The sequence below is a fragment of the Parus major genome, chromosome 8 (genome assembly GCF_001522545.3).
Source record: "Parus major isolate Abel chromosome 8, Parus_major1.1, whole genome shotgun sequence".
NCBI lineage: Eukaryota > Metazoa > Chordata > Aves > Passeriformes > Paridae > Parus > Parus major.
Window position 1 is genome coordinate 128,477 of NC_031777.1, and position 20,140 is coordinate 148,616.

At 43.7% G+C, this 20,140-nt stretch overlaps 1 protein-coding gene across 1 annotated transcript in view; it reads right to left on the reverse strand.

Moving 5' to 3' along the window:
* The window catches only part of TEDC1 (tubulin epsilon and delta complex 1), a gene marked incomplete at its 5' end in the record, with an annotated part of 66,772 nt that overhangs the window by 10,855 nt on the left and 35,777 nt on the right, over positions 1 to 20,140 (reverse strand). The window contains 2 exons of the mRNA XM_015635611.1: positions 8,889 to 9,101; positions 12,102 to 12,188. Of these exons, the coding sequence (XP_015491097.1) occupies positions 8,889 to 9,101; positions 12,102 to 12,188 (300 nt within the window). The remainder of the gene's footprint in view (positions 1 to 8,888; positions 9,102 to 12,101; positions 12,189 to 20,140) is intronic.

The window sequence follows — 20,140 nt, forward strand, 5'->3', positions numbered from 1 at the left end:
TGTGAAAGTCCCATGTGCCACACAATCCTGAATGCCCACCACTGGAAATAAGAAGAGGGGAAAAACAACCCTATTTTCCTCTCCAAATTAGAAATCTTGAGCATTTTACAGTAATTTTAAAAGTTCTGTTCTACCATTCCAGCCTCTCATACTGCATTTATTTTTAACTGCAGTTTTATCTCTAGACTTTCCCAAGTCCTTGAATTCAATTAGAAGATCACAGAAATTAAAGTAGGAATAGGCACATACTGAAAATATATGATATGAAAACCAGAATATGTCAGTGTAAGTAATTTAGACACTTGCAAAAAGGCTGAAGTGCTACTCTGAAAAAGACCCTGACAACTACAAATTACAAAGGAAGGCAACAGACAAGTATTGCTTTGGATAATAAATTGCTCACTTACTTTTCAATTTGTTCTAGCAAACTTTTATCTTGGGCAGCAGAGACAAACACTGATGATAGATCATCTCAGATCTAAGTGGCCTGCAGAGGCTTGGAGGGTCCCACTTTGCTTTTAGAACACTTTCATCACTGCACAACATGAAAGTAGCCACTTCAGAAAGAGTGCTGCTTGAGCCTTGCACTTCTCTGTATCATCCTGCTTCCAGAGAACAGGATGTGAAACTTGAAATTCAAGCAATGGGGTCATACCAATCTGTATGGACAGCCAACAAAAGCAGTGATGATACAAACCACTCCAAAAATGCAGGGATGAGAGGAAGGTATTACACCACCTAGTCATACAAATTTTCAGAAAATGGTTTTTCTTACCCAGCAATTACAAATAAAAAGAAAGCCCCCATCCCAAAAAAAAAAACCCAAAACTCCATTACTTATATGGGATTTCTTCACCCCTAAACTGGTTTGAAAAGAGTGCCTTGTCCCTTCCAGGGGCTCTCCATGACCACTGCAGAACATCCCCCAGCAGCAAAGGCCATCCAGCCTATCCACACCTATGGCACCAGGAAAATGAACTTCAACTCCCAGGTGGAGATTTTCTACAGAAAACATTTTCAGAGGTTCAGTGCAGACATTTCCTAGAGCCAGCTCTCTTCCAGTGCTCTCAGCAGTGTGGTGGAGGTGAGGCTGCCTGTGTGGCCCCTGTGACTCTCACAGCAGCTGAAGGCCAGCCCCTACAGCCAGCCTGCAAAGGGAGACAATCAAACAGCTCTCAGGGCTTGCAGACAGCCAGTCAAATGAAGAAAAACGGTGAGTTTGGAGCTCAGAAGAGAACTGAGGCTTTATTTAGATGCATTTCTGGCTGGAGAGAATAGATGTGACAACAGTAAATTACAGGCGTACTTTTATGTCGGCTCCTCCACAAGCACAAGGAACAAAGACAGAAACAAGGTGGATGCTTTCTTCTCTTATGATCAAGTACCCTTGATTTCAGGCAGGCAACTGAGAGAACAAGGCCAAGGTTTCAGGAAAAAAGGAAACAGCAAAGCTGAGCTTTGAATGCCTAGATGCAAAGAATCCTTCTAAAAGCACCTCTGTCAGCTCACCATCAACAAAAACCAAACCACATCCCAAGCACTGCTGCAAAGCACTCAGTGACCCTGCTGGCAGAGGGGGAACCCATCCCCACAGTCTGCCTGGAGCTCCACAGCCAGCCAGGCACCTCCTGCAAGCTCAAAACCCCCTTGGAAAGGGGCAGTAAAACACACTGAGAGTGTTTCAGGGAGAGCTAAAAGGCAGCCTCTGGCTGTGCTCTTAACACATCCTCTGTCAGGCAGAATTAGCTGGGACCCCGAGGAGCTGCCCTTGTGCTGCTGTGCCTCAACACTTGCAGGACAAAACCCAGCAGCTCTGTGGTTTCTGGTCCCTCAAATCCCACCCATCAGCCTCGAAGCTTTGCAAAAGAGCAGTGGTGCTTCTGTATCTGAGCCCTGCAGACATCCCCAGTCTTCATCCTTGTTTTATTGTGTGCTTTAACTGTGAGAGCCTAAGTGCTACACTTATTTCTTAAAAATGCTCTAAAACATTTACAGTGGCTGCAAAACACATTCTCTCATTGCAATGGGGGTTTTTTTTACACTTTATCGTTAAATAAAGCTCATCTGAAATTTATTGGAGTATAATTCTCCAGCTGCATTTATTACGTGTTTCATTGCCTTGGTCAGCATCCAACATCCTGGTAAATAATGCAAGTGAAATATTAACACTGGTTATTTATTATACTTTAACTGATCCTGTCACCTGAGCAAACATTCTGCATTTTGGCAAAGGAAGGGAAAGCAGCATCTTCTGGGAAGCAAGAAAAACTTTCACCCACGCTTCCTTCAAAGCCCAGAGCTCTGCACACAGAACAGGAGACAGCACTCGAGTTTTTAATGTTCCTCTCCTCCCTAAGGAGCTGCAGTCTTTTAGCCTACATAAGCCCCATGAAAAATGTCAAGCTAGGTAATTTATTTCCAGTTATGGTTTTTGTGTGTGTTTGAAATCAGTTTGCTGATTTAGCCACTGGTACACACAGTGCCTGTGTCTCACAGCTCGTCACTCTTTCAGCAATCTGCACAAAAAGTTGCATCTGCAAAGGAAGAATGAACACTTATCTTTCCAACCCTTTGTATGCTGCAAGCTTAACGTTGACTATTCAAGCCTGGCCAGCCTCCACAGAGTTTTCAGAAGCAAGAAGAGTCTTTTAAACAATCTTCCAGCTGTGCTTATGTACAGTAACTTTTCACCAGCCCTAAAGCAGGCTAACTTGGGCCTTCAGGTCTAAAGCAGATTTTAGATCCTGCTGTCAAAAGGAGAAGCAGGTGCACAGGGGTGATTCCTTCTCTCCTTCCATCACAAGACAGAGCAGGCTGCCTTCCATGGACAATCACCTGGATCTCTACAGAGACACTCACCAGAAACAAGCAGCCCCGGATCTCCTGCTAGGAATATTGATGAGGGAGAAATAAACCACTGCAAGAAAATCCAAGAGCAAAGAGTGACCATAAAGATCAGCATTTACTTCCCACTGTTTGCAGCAGCTCCATGTTTTCTAATAGCCTAAATCTGCTAGAGCCACAGCAATTCCACCAGCAGCAAATTTAATCCAACATTTAAGTGAGAAGTGCAGGGAAGAGCCAGTGGGCTCGTCCCTCCTTGCCATCCTGCTGGCTGTGTCCCCCCCTGCTCCTTTGATGGATGTTTTGGTTGATCTCTGTGGGTTTGCTCCCCTACCCAGGCATCTGGGCCCAGCCAACCATGCACTTCCAAAAGCTGCTCTTGTGGTCTTGCTAGTTCTTCAATTCCTTTTCGCATGAGGAGCTCCACTGACAGCTGCTCAGGGCTCCAGATGGAGCCTTGCAAACACAAAGTGGAACACAGAAGCGTTCTGGGACCAGGAAAGGGAATATGCTGACTGAGAAAATACACCAGCACTGAGCCATTCCCCACCACTCCTCCACTTCCTCCAGCCCAGACAGCAGGGATAATTAACTGCTCACTACACTAACATCTTCATATTAGCAACAAGCCCCAGGAGCTACAGTGAACAGCAGCAGCAGCAAAGATGAAACGGGAACAGTGTGCTCACAAAAAAACAGGAAGAAACCCAAAATAAAAAGGTGTTTTTGACAAGCCCCAGGGAGTTCTTCAGTGAGAGCTCAGCTGTAGCTTTGTCACAGATCCCTGGTTTAGGGCAGAGGAAGCACAGCCCAGCCCTGCACCAGTGCAGAAGGAACTCAGCCCACCGGGAGCCAGCCCCTCACCATTCCCACACTTCAGAGAGAAACAGGAATTTATCTTTTCCTAGCAGTGGCTACCAGGGACCCACAGCTCCTCACCACCCTCTCCAATCTTTATGAGGCACAAAGAAAAACCCTGGAAGTTCGTTTTTCTGAGTAGATAAAAATCAACTCAATCTCGGTAAGAGAAACCAAAAAAACCCAACCACACACAGAAGGATGTAGGACCATGTCCCAGCATCAGCTTCTGGAGCTGCTTCCCTATTCCAAATATTGAAGCCTTAAATCAAAATTATTCAAAAGCCAATTAGTCTTTTATAAATGTAAGAACCTTTGAAGAAAGATCTCTCTTTGTAGACTCTGCGGGGTCTCTGGCAGGGTGCTGTGACGAGCTGGCAATGGCAAAATGTTCACAGGAAGCACAGAACTCTTGGTGTGGAGTCAAAGTGCCTCTGTGCTTCAGTCCCAGCACCTTCACCTGACTGGGAGCCCCAGGCTGTCCCTGCCACCCCTGCAGGCCACCCTGTCCCCAGGGAGAGAAAACAAAACACCCCTGTGCTGTACAGCCCCTGCCCAACACACTGAGGCTCCAAAGGGAATCTCTCCTGCCATGGGGCAGCCCTCAATCCTCCCATCCCCATCCAGGAGGCAGCTGCAAGGCTTTGGGAAGGTTGGGGATGGCTGAATGGAAGGGAGGAAATGAATTAGGTGAAAAAATACAGGAACAAAGAGAAAATGTGTGTTTCAGTGCTCTCCCACTGTGATTGGGGAGGTCAGGGACTGCAGTCTCACCTGGGTACTCAGACACACCAAGGAGGCACAGCCACAGAGTTTCTGGGTGGAATTCTGCTGTGGAAAGAGCCTGTTCTAGCCCAGATTAATGGCTCTAAGCCTTCCTGGTCTGTGCCTCAGAGAGGTGTGCACGAGCAGGCTCCATCCCAATCACACACCAAATCAAAGGAGCCTGGCTGCTTTTAAATGCCAGAGAACACAGAGGGTCCCAGGATACAACATCACAGCTTTCAACAAGAGCTGGGAATGGTACAAGTGTTCCCCTGATGCAAACTGGAACAATCACTATTTGGAGTTAAAACACTCTGCATTCCAGCCTGTGGATGCCAAATGTTTTAACACAGATTGAAATCAAACCCTCCCCTCTAACAGAGGAGCAGGTAACAGAATATTCAGAAAGGAAAAAAAGCAAACAAACAAGTTCTCCTCTGGGATTAGGAGATTTAATCTTTTACAGTTAAGTTTGTTTCTTAGAGCAGAAATGTTCTTAAAACTTAACCATTTCCCCCCCCTTTTTGATCATTTCCAGATCCCCAAAATGTCACCAAAGAAATGATTATTTGCCCAGTACTGCACAGAAAAGAGCAAAGCTAACAGAAAGCAAGCCCCATATTCAGATCACACCTCTGTCATGTGCCTTTTCTCCTCCAGGATACTGAACACATGGCTGCCTAGGGATGGGTATCCAGTTAAAATGTCCTATTAATCAGGGTTTTACTTATCACCCAAATCCCATGGCAGCATTCAGATTCCTTCTAGTGAATGTCCCCCAAAGGTTAAGTCATTTCAGGGTCATTCCAAGAACATAACCAAACAAACAGCTGGGGGTATGCAGAAACAAACAAAAGAAAATAAGGAAATGAAAAATGTAACAAAAAAAACCCAAAATTATTTTCTTAATTTTAAGAGATTTAAGATTGATAGTTTTAACTATCAGAACAACAGTGCACAAACTTTCAACAAATCGATTCATTGCCCCTGAAACCCCTGTAAGAAATTATGTTTAGTGCTGCAAACCAGGCATTGTGGCATAGCACTGACTTCAACACATCTGAAATACCTCTACACAGTCCAAAATAAATAGATGAATCAACTGCAGGCTTTCCTAAATGAAAGATGCTTCAGCAGGTTTTCAAGCCCAATCCACAGTCTTAGAGCAGGTCGAGTAACTTCCTCTAGGTTCACCCATTTCACCCATCACAAAACCCAAGGAGCATCAGAAGAACATTAAAAAATGCTTCCTCCTGCTCCATTGGGATGCCCCTCTCCATTCTCTCCTCTTCTTATGCAAGGAGCCCAGAAAGTGTCCTCAGAGAAACCCTTTCACAGCTTGGGTCATCACTGCATCCCCTCTGGGCTCCTTTCCAGCTCAAACACTTTTGTTTTTTTCCCTTAATTTATGAATGGGACTAGCACCACACATCACATTCCAGAAACAGATGGGAATATTTTAAGTTTTGTTTTTTTTCCACTCCCCTCACAGTTTTAGAACCCACTTTGCTATTTCTGACCGCTGACCTTTCCACGGAGCTCACTCACGTGCCACGACAGCCTGAAGAAACACGTGTAAAATTATGATGCTCCCTTCGGATGTCTTAGCCTGGATTTATCTCCATGCAGTTTTTCTGACATTTTACCACTTCACTACTCGGCACAAGGGCCCTCAGTGATCCTTTGGTGTTGTTTTTATGGATTTTTTATGTTTTTATGGATGGGCACCTCGCCACGCTGCCCTGCATTGGTTTCACACGGCCTGGCTTTTGGTTCCACCAGTGACCACCTCCACAAACCCATCCCAGCCGCCTCCTCCCGGCCTCCTGCTGCTGCCTGCTCGTGGGGGAGAGGGAAGACAGCCACGTGGGCAGTTTATTTTTGCTGAGAACCTTCCCAGGGCCTTCAGCAAACGCCATCTGCAAACGGGACTAAGCGGCAGCGGTGCGGCCGCCCGTGCCCACGCGCTCGCTGGTCCCTGCAGAGAGCTCCAGCAGATCCCAGCTCTCACTTCTCTCTGCAGGAACCTCCCTTCTCTCCCCCTGTGGATCACATTTCACCACTGCTCTCAATTCTGCTGCTCACAACAGTTTCTACCCAGCTGCCTGGCACGGGCACCGGGCCTGCTGGCAACAGCAGAGGCAAACACTCCACGGATTATCAGGTTCTTTGTCAGGTACAAGGCAGTGGACATAAGAGCTGTAATAAACTGTGCTGTCCCTCAGCTGGCCATGCCTGTGAGAGCCAAGATAATTTCCAGATGTCTCAGGGCTGCAAGATACAGAGTAAGAGATAAGGGCTTCAGCTAGCACTGTGTCTTCTCTTTGTTTGATTAAAAAAATAATATAGAAGGAAAGATTTGATAAGCTTATTTCTGCAGGGAAAAGAAGGGGTCAGGAACATACAGTTGATAGAGGAGCCTGTGTTCAGCAGGTATCCTGGCTGGGGAATAAAGGACAGGCCACAGGAAGAAAGCATCATGCAAGCAGCAGCACTATGCAAAGCAAGGCTTGATATAAAGAGGATTGATGGAGAGTCATCTGACCCCAAGCATTCCAAAAAATGCTGTCATGTAGCATTACAAAACAATTCTGTTCCAGGGCATGTGTAGAAGAGAAGGCATTTGTGGTAAACCAGCCTTTTAACAACACATTTAAGAAGCACTCCATTTATCACAGGCACAAACTCATATGACATCCAGAAAATCTCAGAAACACTGGAACGTGACCAATCATTATTCAAATCCAATCAGTGCATCTACTTCAAAGAAGAAGTCATCAGCTAAATATTTCTGGACTTGAAAACCCTAAATTTAAGTATTAAAAATAGAAAAATATAAAAATAAAAGAGTGTGATATTACATAATACCTAACTTCATATTTAACAGCATGTATATTGTTACATGTAGGAGAAGTCAGAACATATCTTGCTTTAGAAACCATGCACTGGAAATTTTATTTTTAGAATTCGAGGTTGTCCCACAACATTCATGTCCATTTTGCCCAGGAACAACCAAATCTGATGATCCTAGAGATCTGCCTAGTCCAGTACCCCGTCACTGACAGTGAGTGACAGTAAGTGCCCAGAGAAGACTCTAAGACAAATGTAAATACATAGAAATACTTCCTCAGAATATTCCCCCAGCCTGCAATGATTTGTTCTCCCACTAACTCATAAGGTTGCAATTTGTATCTGCATCTTTTATAGTCTCTGATGGATTTCAACTTCCAAGAATGTGTACAGCAGATTTCAAATCCGTGTTTGCTGCTTATACCCACGGTGCCCTGTGGGAAGAAGTTTTGTACTCTGTGTGAAGCAGCAGCTCCCTGTGCCTTCCCCTTCCCACTGATCCTAATTAGTTCCTTATGCCTAAGGTGGAAGAGAGCAATTAGCTCTCCACACACTTTTTCTATGCCAGATGCCTTTTGAACTCTTGGGCAAATACTTTTTGATCTGACACTCTGCCATTTCCCATTTTGTTGGCTGATCTGCAATCCTGTCTACCAGCACCCCAATCTAAAACCACACACTGCTGAGTCCTGAAAAGGCAAAAAAATCAAATACTCAGGGCTAGAAAAACCCTCTCCTGAGTAAAGGCAGACACAAAGTGGTGATACAGCAATTTTATCACTGCTCTGTCTGTCCCAAGTGTTTCTTTCACTTCTTCTTCAGCCACAGGTATTGCAGATTCTCTGGAAGCCTTCTCTCCACTTGCTGCCTGGAAAGAATCTCCAGTTTTTTATGCCTGCATCTTCATTGTTCTCCTTGTGCCAGTATGTTGGCACTCAGATTCACCTTCCACATCTACATTCCCATCTCCTTTCTCTGTGCCCCAGCACCTGCTCCGGGTGCTCCCCAGTGTCTCCCCATCCTCGAACAGCAAATACCAGGCCCACTTCCTTCGTGTCACCTGCTCTCCTCCACAGCCAGCCTCCCACAGCCAGGCTGTTCTGCCATCAAATCTTGTGCTCAGTCTCTTCCCTCGCTTCACAGGTTTCAAATTCCTCTCATTCCTTCCCCCATCAGACATTTCAAAGACTCCTAATTCAATGAAAGATGACAAGCTGTGGCCTCTTTCCCTGTAAATCATTTTCTCACTGTAACCATTACTGCTGCTTTCAGCCTGCTGCATCCATCCCCTCTGGGGGCTGCCATGATTTCCTCCTCTTTCTCTCCTCTCCTCTGCAGCCTTTGAAGCCTTCCCTTCCAGGAGAATGTTTTGTCTCAGCACAGATGCCTGCTCTGTGTTTGAAGGAGCTCTGGGCACCAATGCCCAGGGAGCTGCAGCTGTGACACCGTGACTGCAGCAAGGGTGGCACAGAGAGGCCACAGGGACCTGCCCTGGGATGGGCCATGGGCAGAGAGCTGCAAAAGGCAGGATGCCAAAAACCTCCAGAGGTCAGGAGCACCCCAAGCCTCACCTTCTCCCACCAGGCAGCTTTTCTCTGAGCTACACGCTGCTGCAGCTGCTCCTGGAGAGCCACCAGGTCCCTGGAGAGTCTGTCCATCTGTCCAGTCAGCTTGTCAGCCCAGGGGCAGCTGGAGGTCACCTCTGGCAGCCTTCTTTTCTCCACATCAGCATCCTGGGACTCACACATATTTCCCTCTTCAGCCATGTTATCCAACACAGTTTCCTAAACAAACAAAAAAAAACAATAAAAGTTACTTTTCAGCGGGAGCTAAAATGGTTCCCCCCCCCCTCCTGGTAATTCATTGCTAGGAATTCACTGCTGCCATCTCAATATACAAATCTCCACAATTTCAGAGTTATTTTAAGAGAGAACCCCCTCAGTTCACTATAACATATTTCCAAGTTAACAGAAAACTTATGTTGCTAACCTAGCTTATTTTAGAAAGCACTGCACAGTCAGCTACTCTCCACTGCACTAAAGCATGAAGTAACACTCCTGAGATGGAGGTGATCAGCACTGCAGCAGCTCTAGATATGCCCTTCCTCTCAAATCCTGAGCCTGCATGCACTTCCAGGGGTTTTGTAACAAAGGGATGACCAGGGAGGTGCAGGTTTCCACCTGCTCTGACACCCTCAGGATCACTTGTGCCAGTGGAAAACCCCAGAAGCTGAGGAACACCCAGGGATCCCTGCCCCAGACTGGGCAGGAGCTGGCAGCTCTGCTTGACCATGACCATCTAGCTGCTTTGATAATTAACAGTGCAATTACCTCCCAAGGTAGCAACTGCTATTTCAAATACCCCAGGAAAAAAAAAAACAAACCAAAACAAAACCAAAAGCATTTCAACAAAGCATTCAGAACTCATGTATACACTCTGGTGCACAGGCTGTGCAGAAACACACATTTTCCAAGTCGGAATAGCACAGCATAACTAAAGGACATAGACTATTAAATATTTATTTCCATACTGTTACCAAGAAGACATTCAATAGGAGAGGTCATAATCTCTTTTAAGGACATAATTTGCATTCAAAATTATCTTTAGCAACTGGAGAAGCAATTTAGAAGCACTGGCAGGAAATTCAGCAGTGGAGCAGCGTGGTCTGTACACGAGCAAGGAAAAAGCAAGTGCATAATTACTGGCACAGCAGCAACACTGCTGGAGGAGAGCAGCCAGAGAGCCACAAGTCAGCAATGTCACACTGCTAAAGTCAAGTGCTGTGGCACAAAGTATAAACACAAGTCTCAGTGGTGGAAGAGTGCTGACTGGAATGCTGACATACAGGTGAGGCACCTCAAGTCAAACACGGGCGATCAGGAGGGAAAGTCCCAGATGAGAGCAGCAGCAAACATCAAAAGCTCCAATGAACGGTCTACAAGGACACACAAAGACATCAAAACTTTTGCTCAGCCTAGAAACAGGGACTGGGAAGGCAGTGACATGCTAACAGCCTTCACTTACATAAAAGATTGCTATAAAGAGGATGGGAAATTTTATTTTTTCTCCTCTTTCTCTCTTTTCTCAGAAGGTAGGTTAAAAACTCTGGCTTAATTCACAGCAAGAGATTCTTAGACTCATGCAAGAAAAAGCTTCATAAGACAGCTAAGAATGGCACAGGACACCCTGCAAAAGCTGCTCTCCAGGCAAGCAGAGGTGCTGGGAAGTGGCACAGAGCAGCACGGAGGGCTCCTGCTGAGCCATGGCCCAGCTCCTGGGAGCACAGGCACGGCAGGGACACCGACAGGACAGCCAGCTGCAGGGAAATAAAGCAAAGGCCTTTGGTTGCTTGGGCTTTGGGGGTTCTTCTGTTTCTGCCTGATTTTGAAATGGATTAAATGACACAGTTGTAAGGTAACAGTGAGATCCAGACAATGTTCTCGCCAGGAATTGGACCTGATGATCCTCGTGGATCCCTTCCAGCTGAGGATGCCCTGTGATGAGTGCAGTCATTCCAGGTCCTGCAGCAGTGCCATGCTCTGCTGTGGCAGCAGCTATGCCAGAACCACCCCATCCATCAGCTCAGCAATGCAAAACACAAGTTTGACAGAAAGAAAAACCTGTCTTTTCAAAGCACATCTCATCCCCATCCACCCTACTGCATCCAGGAACAGCCAGCATCATCAGTGAAATGGCAAATTCACCATCCAGCACACTCAACAGTTTAAAAAGATGCTGCTGGTCGGTTTTCAAGTATTTATTTAGAGCTTCAGAAAGCAGGCTAACACTCTTGAACACGTCAAAGGCAAATGTTTTGGCAGATACACAGAAATAACTGAAGTTATATTTTATCTGTTGGGAGCCAGGCCTGCACTCATGTTGATGCTTTCCAAAAAACCATAAGATGGTAAACATGTAAAGCAAAAACCATTAGAGAACTAATGGAAACTGGAAGTACCCTTCAAGACAGGTGAGGTAATTTCACACTGCCCTTTGCCTTTGCCTCTTAGTTTAGTTTAGGAAAAGGCAATTTATTTATAAAAAAAAATTAATAAAAAAATACAATTTATTTATAAAAAAAAAATTATTTCTATATAAAACATGGGCAATTAGCAGTCAGCTCACTGATTCTGGAAATTCTGTAAGCTCATACAGCTAATGTGGTGTGCTAAAGAATTATTTCAGCAACACTGAACGGGCAAAAGTCGTAGAGAGAAGTGAGATGGATGGCATCGTTTGCACTCACTTGAGAAATCCTCAGATGCACAGAGAAAGGGTTATTGATTTTCTTATGATCATTCAACACAGTTCAAGGGGAAATCAGCAATGTCAACACACTATTTGGCTGGGGGAAAAATGAAGTTGTTTTCAATATCAGCTGCCTGCAAATTTAGTTGTTCTCAAGGCTGCAATAAAGCTTAGAGGCCCTCTTCTGAAAAGCCATTTAATTTTACAAAAATGTGCAACTGCTATGCTTAAAAACTATTAAAAAATATGAAGATCAGGCCTTTTCATTTGTGTTATCTATCTGAAATTCTGCCATTCTGCCCAGCTATTCCTCAGCTTAGCTGGGTGAGTCCTACTGAAGAAAACAGGAATGGAAGAGAACTATGAAAACACTCCTTACTTTACTGAGATTTTAATTTTTTTTTCCCTTTTTCTCAAGTGCTGTTGAACAGATGGTTTGCAACATTTCATTTTGTGGCACTTAAGGGCCTTTGGAAGTAGCCACCTATGTTCAAGTCAAGAAAGATGCACCCCTCAAAATGAGTTTGAGTCCTTACCATCCACTGCCAGTAAACTGCTTCCAGCTGCTTCCATTCCAGGAAGGCTTCCAGCTGCAGGGTCTCAGCCTCCAGGAGCTGCAACAGCTGCAGGAGACAAAGGAAAGGAAATCAGGTAATATTGGTCACTGGAGAACGACATGAAATGTGTGCTGAGGTATAAAAAGAGTGTGAGTGGAACATGGGACAGCACCGGGTGGCTTTACGAGAACATTTTAAAAACAGATGGGGAAAAGTGAAATAAAACTCTTCTCCCATTATCACTGATTTATCCCTCACCCCAAATGCACCAACTTCATCAGCTTTTCCATGCATAAATGTGAGTTTCCACATTGTTTTGAGGTAACAGAGGGATGCAGTTCTGATATACATGCTTAGTGTATGAGCAGCTTCAAATCTTCTGTGCTTCTTGACTACCAAAATCAGCTGTTTCTCCAGAAGTGTTTTCTCCATCTATCCCTTCACTCTGAAACAGTATAGATTGTTTGATTTTATATAGATTGTATATATATTATATATATGTGTATATATTATATATATTGTATATATATTGTATATATGTGTATATATATATATATTATATATATCTAAAATATTATGTATTTTATAAACTGTATGATCTGCTGCATGAGGAATCCCTCCCTTTGCCTGAGAGAACTCAGAGGAAAGATGGTGCATCATAGCTATGCAAACTATAATTTTTTTTCACAAATATATGCATGATACACATGTATGCACACGCATTTATGGTGTAGGGGACATTCCAAGACTAAATATTTATATATCAGTATAAAAAAATAAACCTCTTGTAAAGAATAAGACAAACAAATTTGCTATAAATCAGAGCTCACCAGCTTTAACAATTTGGGTTCTGACCACACATTTGAAATGAACAATTTTAACACCAATCTGACACCAAAAGCAACTTCTTGAGATGACCATAAAGAGTGTAGGGCTTGAGGAGAATGGTAAGGACCAGACCAGTACCAGCTAAATCCATTTTATACAGACAACTATCTTCTGCTGGCTTTGTTTGCTTTAGTTACTTAGCACATAACATAATTTAAGTAAGTACAAAGCATGACTTGACTTTGCAATTTCATTATGCAGATATTACTTGAAGATAAAGGAACCAAGGAAAGGAAACCACTTTGCAAGAGTAACTGCTGGAAATTTAGAGCAGTTTGCTCTAAAACACTGCTGGATCCAAAATACAATTATTACACATTTGCTCACACACCAGACACTTGGCATTACGCTTAATGACTCTGCTAGTTTCAAGCTCAGCTGGGATATAAAAGGTGGAAGAATGGCTTTCTGTCTCCTTTTTCCTTTACTCTTTTGCTTTTTTTTCATAGGTACATCTACAGCACAAATGGCTTCCATTATGGAATCTGAGGCTTGCAATAAAACCCAGCCAAAAAGTTGATTAAATATTCAGGCCACAGCCAAGTTCCTTGACTTTAAAGCAGCTTTGTAATGCGATCACGAGCTGTGTGTGATTGCAGCATGAACATGTCTTACTACAGCTAAAGAGGGCTGAAGGTTGGGATGGGGAGTTTTTTCATTCTGAGCCTTCAAAAAGAAGAGTGATCTTAATAAAAACACAGTCATCATCTTTATTCTCACTGGGATGTTAGAAGTGCCATATGCCACATGCCTCCACAGCACAACTGAAAGGATCTGGTTCTGAAACTCCACCAAACCTCTACAGGATCTGCTGCACTTAAACTGACCTTAACAACAACCAAAGCTCCCTGAGCAGTCTCCTAATCTCAAACCCTTTGGGATCTTCTGTATTTGGGTGCCTTTTTTCTTTAAACTGTTTCACTAGTTACACAAAACCTGAACAGCTTGTGTGAAAGCATTCACCTGACTCACCTCTTACAGCATCCTCACCTTTCACTAAGGTGTTAACACCCTCAAACAGCAGCCCAGCAGCTTGTGCTGGATTGCTTCAGCCATAAATCAGTGATGGGGTGACTCCAGCCATGCCAGGAGCACAGAACCCAGAGCTGGAATACACCCTGGTTCCTGCAACAGCCAACATTGGAGTTTCCTCCCTGTGGGCACAATATCCTCTGCCATCCTCTGTACAGGCCTTGCAAGGCTTGGGTGTTATTGCAGCACTGAGAATAAAGCAGAACGCCGTAAAAAAGTCATGTACTGCAAATATCCCTGAGATAGCTACCTGAGCAAAAATCATGGAAACAAATAAATGTTCAAGGTTGGGAAGGGACAACGGGCTGGTGGATTTGGTCACAGTGTCCACGTGCCCCAGGGGTGACAGGGTTTCACTCAGACATGCCTGCACTGAGGATTGAACATTTCTGTCAGGCAGATTCCCTTCCCCAGCCTCATCCCTCACAGGAGCTTTTTGTGTTCTTTAACAAACTCTGCTTTTTGTGACCACAGTGGTGTCTGTTTTCCTAGCTCACACATCACAGATATGGTGTTCCAGAAACCAAAGGCCAAGCTGTACCTCTGCATTCCCCCCAAACACAGCACCACTTCTCACTGGTTTACACCAAGAGCTCTCACACACACCATGAGCAGTTCCACCTCTGATGCTACATCAACCTCTCAAAATCCAAAACAAATTCCCAAGCTGTGACTAAAGCTGCCTGCCCATTTCTGGTGAACTAAGGACCAATGTCACACCTCCTAATCAAATTCAGACTGAAGTCTGTAGAAGAGCATCCATTTTGTTGCATGAAAAGAGAAAACAAATGAAAAAAGTGCCTCATGTGGGTATCAAAGTGATGCTTAAGGATAATGCCTGGAAATTGTGTTTCCCTCTACACAAAATTATGACAACCAAATCCCTTCATTCTTCTGGAGGAAGTTCTTGCTCTAAAATATTTACACTGACTGAAAAAGTAACGACAAATTGAAATTGCTAATCTCTGTGGAGAGGCAGTTCCATGATGAATGCTGAGAGCAAACACTTTGCAGGAACAACTTTGCAGGAACAGGTCCAACCCTGCCCATGCTGTGATATTCAACAAGAGGCCAAAGCTGAATCTTCCTCAGCACCCACAAGTGTAACTCACATGTATTTTAAACATATTTGCAATTACTTTTTTTCTGTAGAGATATTCATCTCTTTCATATTATTTACCACCATATTAGAAAAGTCATTAGTGCTTGTAGACTGTTATGGAAATCAATATTTAATAAATTTGCAGCATAATGCACCCTTTTCACAGGCTCAGTTCCAGAGAGCTCCCCACAACAAGTATTTAATCTCCCATGCCCACAGCTCATAACTCAACTACCACAGCACTGGCAAAACTATTTTTAATCAAAAATTGCTCTGCCTAAATGTTCAGAAAATCATTTTATTGTTAGACAGACAAAAAACAAATGGTCTTTCAGCAATAAATTCTGTTTCTTGGCTCGGAGACAAAACACTGCTAATTCATCACCCTTCATGTAATGTCTGTAGAGAGAAAACTTGCACTGGACTCCTGAGCCCTGCACACCTCACCCAAATGCCAACATCTCTAGAGAATTACTCAAGGCTTGAGACAGGGTTGGCTTAGCAGGAAAGCTTATATGGAGAAACTATCTACTCAATAATTGTTTAGCAGGGGATGGCTTTATTCACTGTGCACTTGGGTAATCTGAATTCTAGCTCTGAATATCTCACAAGCACAGGAGAGAAGCTAAGTGGAGAAGGTCATTCCCAAAAAATGCAAAGAAAAGGGGTAAACACTCATGAAAGTTATACCATTTATGGTACCAGAAATAAACCATAACTGGGATTAAGGCTTTAGAGACCTGACCAAGCATCAGATGAAGCCAAAAGAATTCAACATATCTTCTCTTCTACCAATACAAAATTCCCTTAGCTGAAAAAACCTGCAAACCTTGACAAATGAAAGCCTCTCAGCAGGCAGGTTTTTAGGTTTAAATTTGGTTTAAAATGGCACACACAACCCAAAGTGAACTTTGGCACAGCTGAGTTATGAAACCCCCTTCACCAAAAAAACCTGAGAAAATCTCAGTGTCACAACCATCTCAGGCTGGGACAAACAAACAAACAAACAAACAAACAACACTGTAGGTGGACACACTCAGTGCTCCAAGTTTCAATTCCACATTGTGATTTTTCCAGAAGCAAAGCTGCTTTCCACATATCCCTTGAAGGCTAAAACAAAAATAAATAGGCCTGAAAACTAGAAAGTCACGCTGGAGTAGTGTGAAATACAAAGAGCTGAAGAGCACAAAGCTACAGAACAATAAGCAGCCTCTAGGCACGAGGCAAATAAAGACCTTCTCTAATTTCTCTGCCTGTGGAACATCACTGAGAGCCAAGACCAAGCAGGAGGAGCCCTGCAGCCCAACCATCACGAGGCAGTGGATCTGAAATGCTCTGGGAGGACAGAAGTGGATGAGAATTTCTTCGAGCACCAGCTACAAACCCCACAGGGACCTTGACCAACACCCCAGCAGGGACAGGAAAAGTCCTCTGGCTCCAGAAAATGGAATTTCTGTGTCTGCTGAGCATCACCTCTTTTGGAATTGTAATGGTGAGGGGGGTGCTGTGCTGTAAGGGAAAGCAGGACTTGAATCTTTTGCAGAGACACAACACATAAAATACAAAACACAGCGGTTTTAGGGGCAGGAGTATCATTCCAAATGCCTGGATATATGCAAAATATCGAACACCCAAAGCAAAATATGTGACTTTTCCACCCACCAATGCCAGTTTTATGCCACCACAGCTCAAACTCCAACTGGGCTATCTCAGTTTTACACTGCTGAGAGCAGGAAATCAAACCACTAGTTAAAAACTTAAATGACAAAGATCATCATTATAAAACATAATTGCTATTTGTGGAGGGATTCAGAAAAAAAAGCTGTTTAAAATGCAACTGAAAGAAAATGATATTTAAAACAAACAGAATGAGGCATTTGGCAGATAAAAATTGTATTACAGCTTTCACATTGATAGGCAGTGAACTGGGATGTATTAATTACATTCATTTGCAGGGGAACGGGTCAATGAAGGGACTGCTTGGCATTCTCCCCATGGAAACGTATTAAAACACAGAAAAAATAGCAGGAAAAAGAAGTTTTATACTTCAACAGCCAAGATCAATATCTGTAAGAAAGAAAAAGGTACACATTTCCTTCCCCTAGAGGTACTGATGATTTTGGGTGCCTAACCTGGCACCCCTGAAGAGCCCAATTTTCAGGCTATACCAAGTACCTTTAGCTCAGTTAAAGCACATCCAGCAGATACCAAAAAACCACAATTTACTTCAGAGAAATCTCAGCTAGAGGATTTCAAAGAAAAGCATCAAATTGTATCACAGTACTGCCTGACAGCTGTTATTATTGTACTGCCAACCAAAACCCCCATGCAGCTGATGTCAAAAAAAGACCATTATTCTCCTGCTTTTATTCAGGCTGTCCCTGTACACAGAACAAAGCATTATCCATACCCATTTTTTTCCTTTCCTCCCCTCCATATACTTGCCCATTTCCCTGTATTTTTTACAGGCCACGGACAATCAATTAAAAAATTTATTCATTATGTGGATTAGTCTAAAACTGCAACCTGATGAGTACATTTTCTCCCAGCCTAGCTCTTTGACAAGCCATCATAGACTATTTGTGCATGCAGGTATTTTCACACATTTTAATATGTGTTGCTGACTAGAGAAACTACTAATTTAAAGTCTGCTATAGTTTCTCATGTCAATTAATTTCTCCTGCTAGTCTCTTTCCCACTCCTTTAAATGAAGCAACAAACTTTAAAAAGAGCCACAAATCCAAAATCTCTTGCAAAACATGAGTAACAGCTGATTTTATAACTCTATTTCCTGTGCTATTTAAAAATACAAAAATACCTGCCAGTAGAGCTGAGTTAACATTATGGGCCAATTGCACACAAAGTTTAATTTTACAAGGCTATAAAAACAGCTCTCCCAGTCCCCTCACAATCTGAGCTACATTCCCACATCCAGAAAAGCAGTACAGTTCAGTTCATCTTTCCAGCAGCAGTTCAGGTGTGGCCAGAGCCATTGCAATAAATGAATTTAACTGTGGTCTGCTGCTTTAGTGAGCAGTGAGGCTGGAGAATGCAGTGGTCCTGTCCTGCTTGACTTTCTGGATGGGTTAAGTGTATTTTTGATGCAGAGGTGGATGCAGGACAACACAAGGTTCCCAGTTAGGGATCACAGGATCATCATAGTCCTGGGGCACTTCAGGATCAGCCTTTATCAATAGCTGTACTTTGGCTAAAAAATGACATCAGTGGCTGTCTTTGGCTATTTTTGTACATAAGTAGAGTGAGAAACCTCTTTTCTGGCAGAAACTGATACCTCATTTCTCTTTGGCATGAAAACAACAGTGTGGACTCCACAAGCAGCTCTGCACTTTCTAGTGGCTACTGTTAGCTTCAAGGCACAATTCAAGAGATGAGTCAGGAGCTTTAAAGCTCCTCACCCAAACATTTTTTTCCTGATATTTAACTTGTTCCTTCAGGGTCCAATAGCCCAGATAAGGTCCTAGGCTGCACCAGGAGAACCCCTTCTGACTCCATCACTAAAAACTACCAGCAAGTAAGGCACTCTCATTCTGTGGTCTCCTCTGACAGAAAATTAAGAGGCAGCACAGCATGACCAGGGGATTTGGATGTGGATACAAGACACACCTCTCACCACACCAGCCTCAGCTGCTAAGTGGCAATTCCATCTTACAGACATCAGATGATGCTGGTCCAACCTTTACTGTAGCATGGATGGGACCACAGTGCCTGCCTGTCCTCCCTGTGCTGACCCAAAGCATCACCTGAGCTGGACACCTTGCTCCCCACACTGGGTTTGCCAGCACTTCCACCAGGAAAAGAAAAAAATATATAATGCCAAGTGATGAAAAAATACCTCAGCCTTGCCTCTCCAGCTTGTTAATTCCAGCTGCATCGTCTCAGATGGAATTACATTATAGTATATCACTGTCATTGTCACTGTCACAGCATTCAAATTACGTTAAGTGTGGCATAAAACAAGCAAAAGCACAAAAGCAGCAGTGGAGCTCAGTATCACTCCATCAGTTCTGCCGCTGGCAGTCACAACCACGTGCTCCATCAGTGCACTGTGGATATACTGTGTTTCACAGACACCTTCCTTTCTTATGGTGGAGGAGTCTAACATATTGCTGCTACATAGTCCAACAATTTATGGAGTCCATGATAAACCACTGCATCATTTTTCAAGGTCCAAGAACTCTATAAGCTTGGTCAGTAAAATGTGCTAAGAAATAACTCATCCCCCAAAAAATGGTGATGGCAACTACAGAACTGCAGCTCTATTAAGTCCTTTTTTTTTTTTTTTGTATGGATAAGTTTAGCTGAAAGCAATATTAGTGACAAATTGCAGCCTGGGGAAATTTTCAGATCAAGGTAATAATGCTATGAGGCAGAATGATTTGCTTTAGTGTTGCTATATAATGCTGCCAGTTCCCTCCAACTGGACACTAACTGCAGCTAGAGGCCACCTTGCTTAAAAAAATATCTAAAGAAATATTTTAGCACTAAACCTGTCTGGAGTAATAAAAAAAAATAAATCCCAGAGCATCCTTCCCAAGAAGGGGCACTGGGAAAGTGAAATTGGGTAAAAAGTTCAACAACTAAATGATTCATGGCTGATGACAAGGTAGTGCCTGTGAGCTGAAGGAGCTGGTCTCAAGCCCACACTGCTGAACCAGTAGGTGGGAAGGAATTTCTGGAGGTCTCTAATCCAATCTCCTGCTCAAAGGTGCTCAGGGCCCTGCCCAGCAAGTCCTAAACACCAACACCACAGATGTCACCCCTTCTCCAGAATCTGGTTCCAAAGTTTGATCAATTCTTGGCAAATTTTTCCTGTTTTACCCAGCCAGATTTTCTCATGTCCCAACTCGTGCCTGCTGCCCCTTCTCCTGTCCCAGTGCACCCCTGAGAAGGGTTCAGTCCATGCTCCAGCTCTGCCCACCTCAGTGGCCTTCCTGGATCCTTGTCCTCCTGGTCCTTGTGCTGGGACAGGGACACC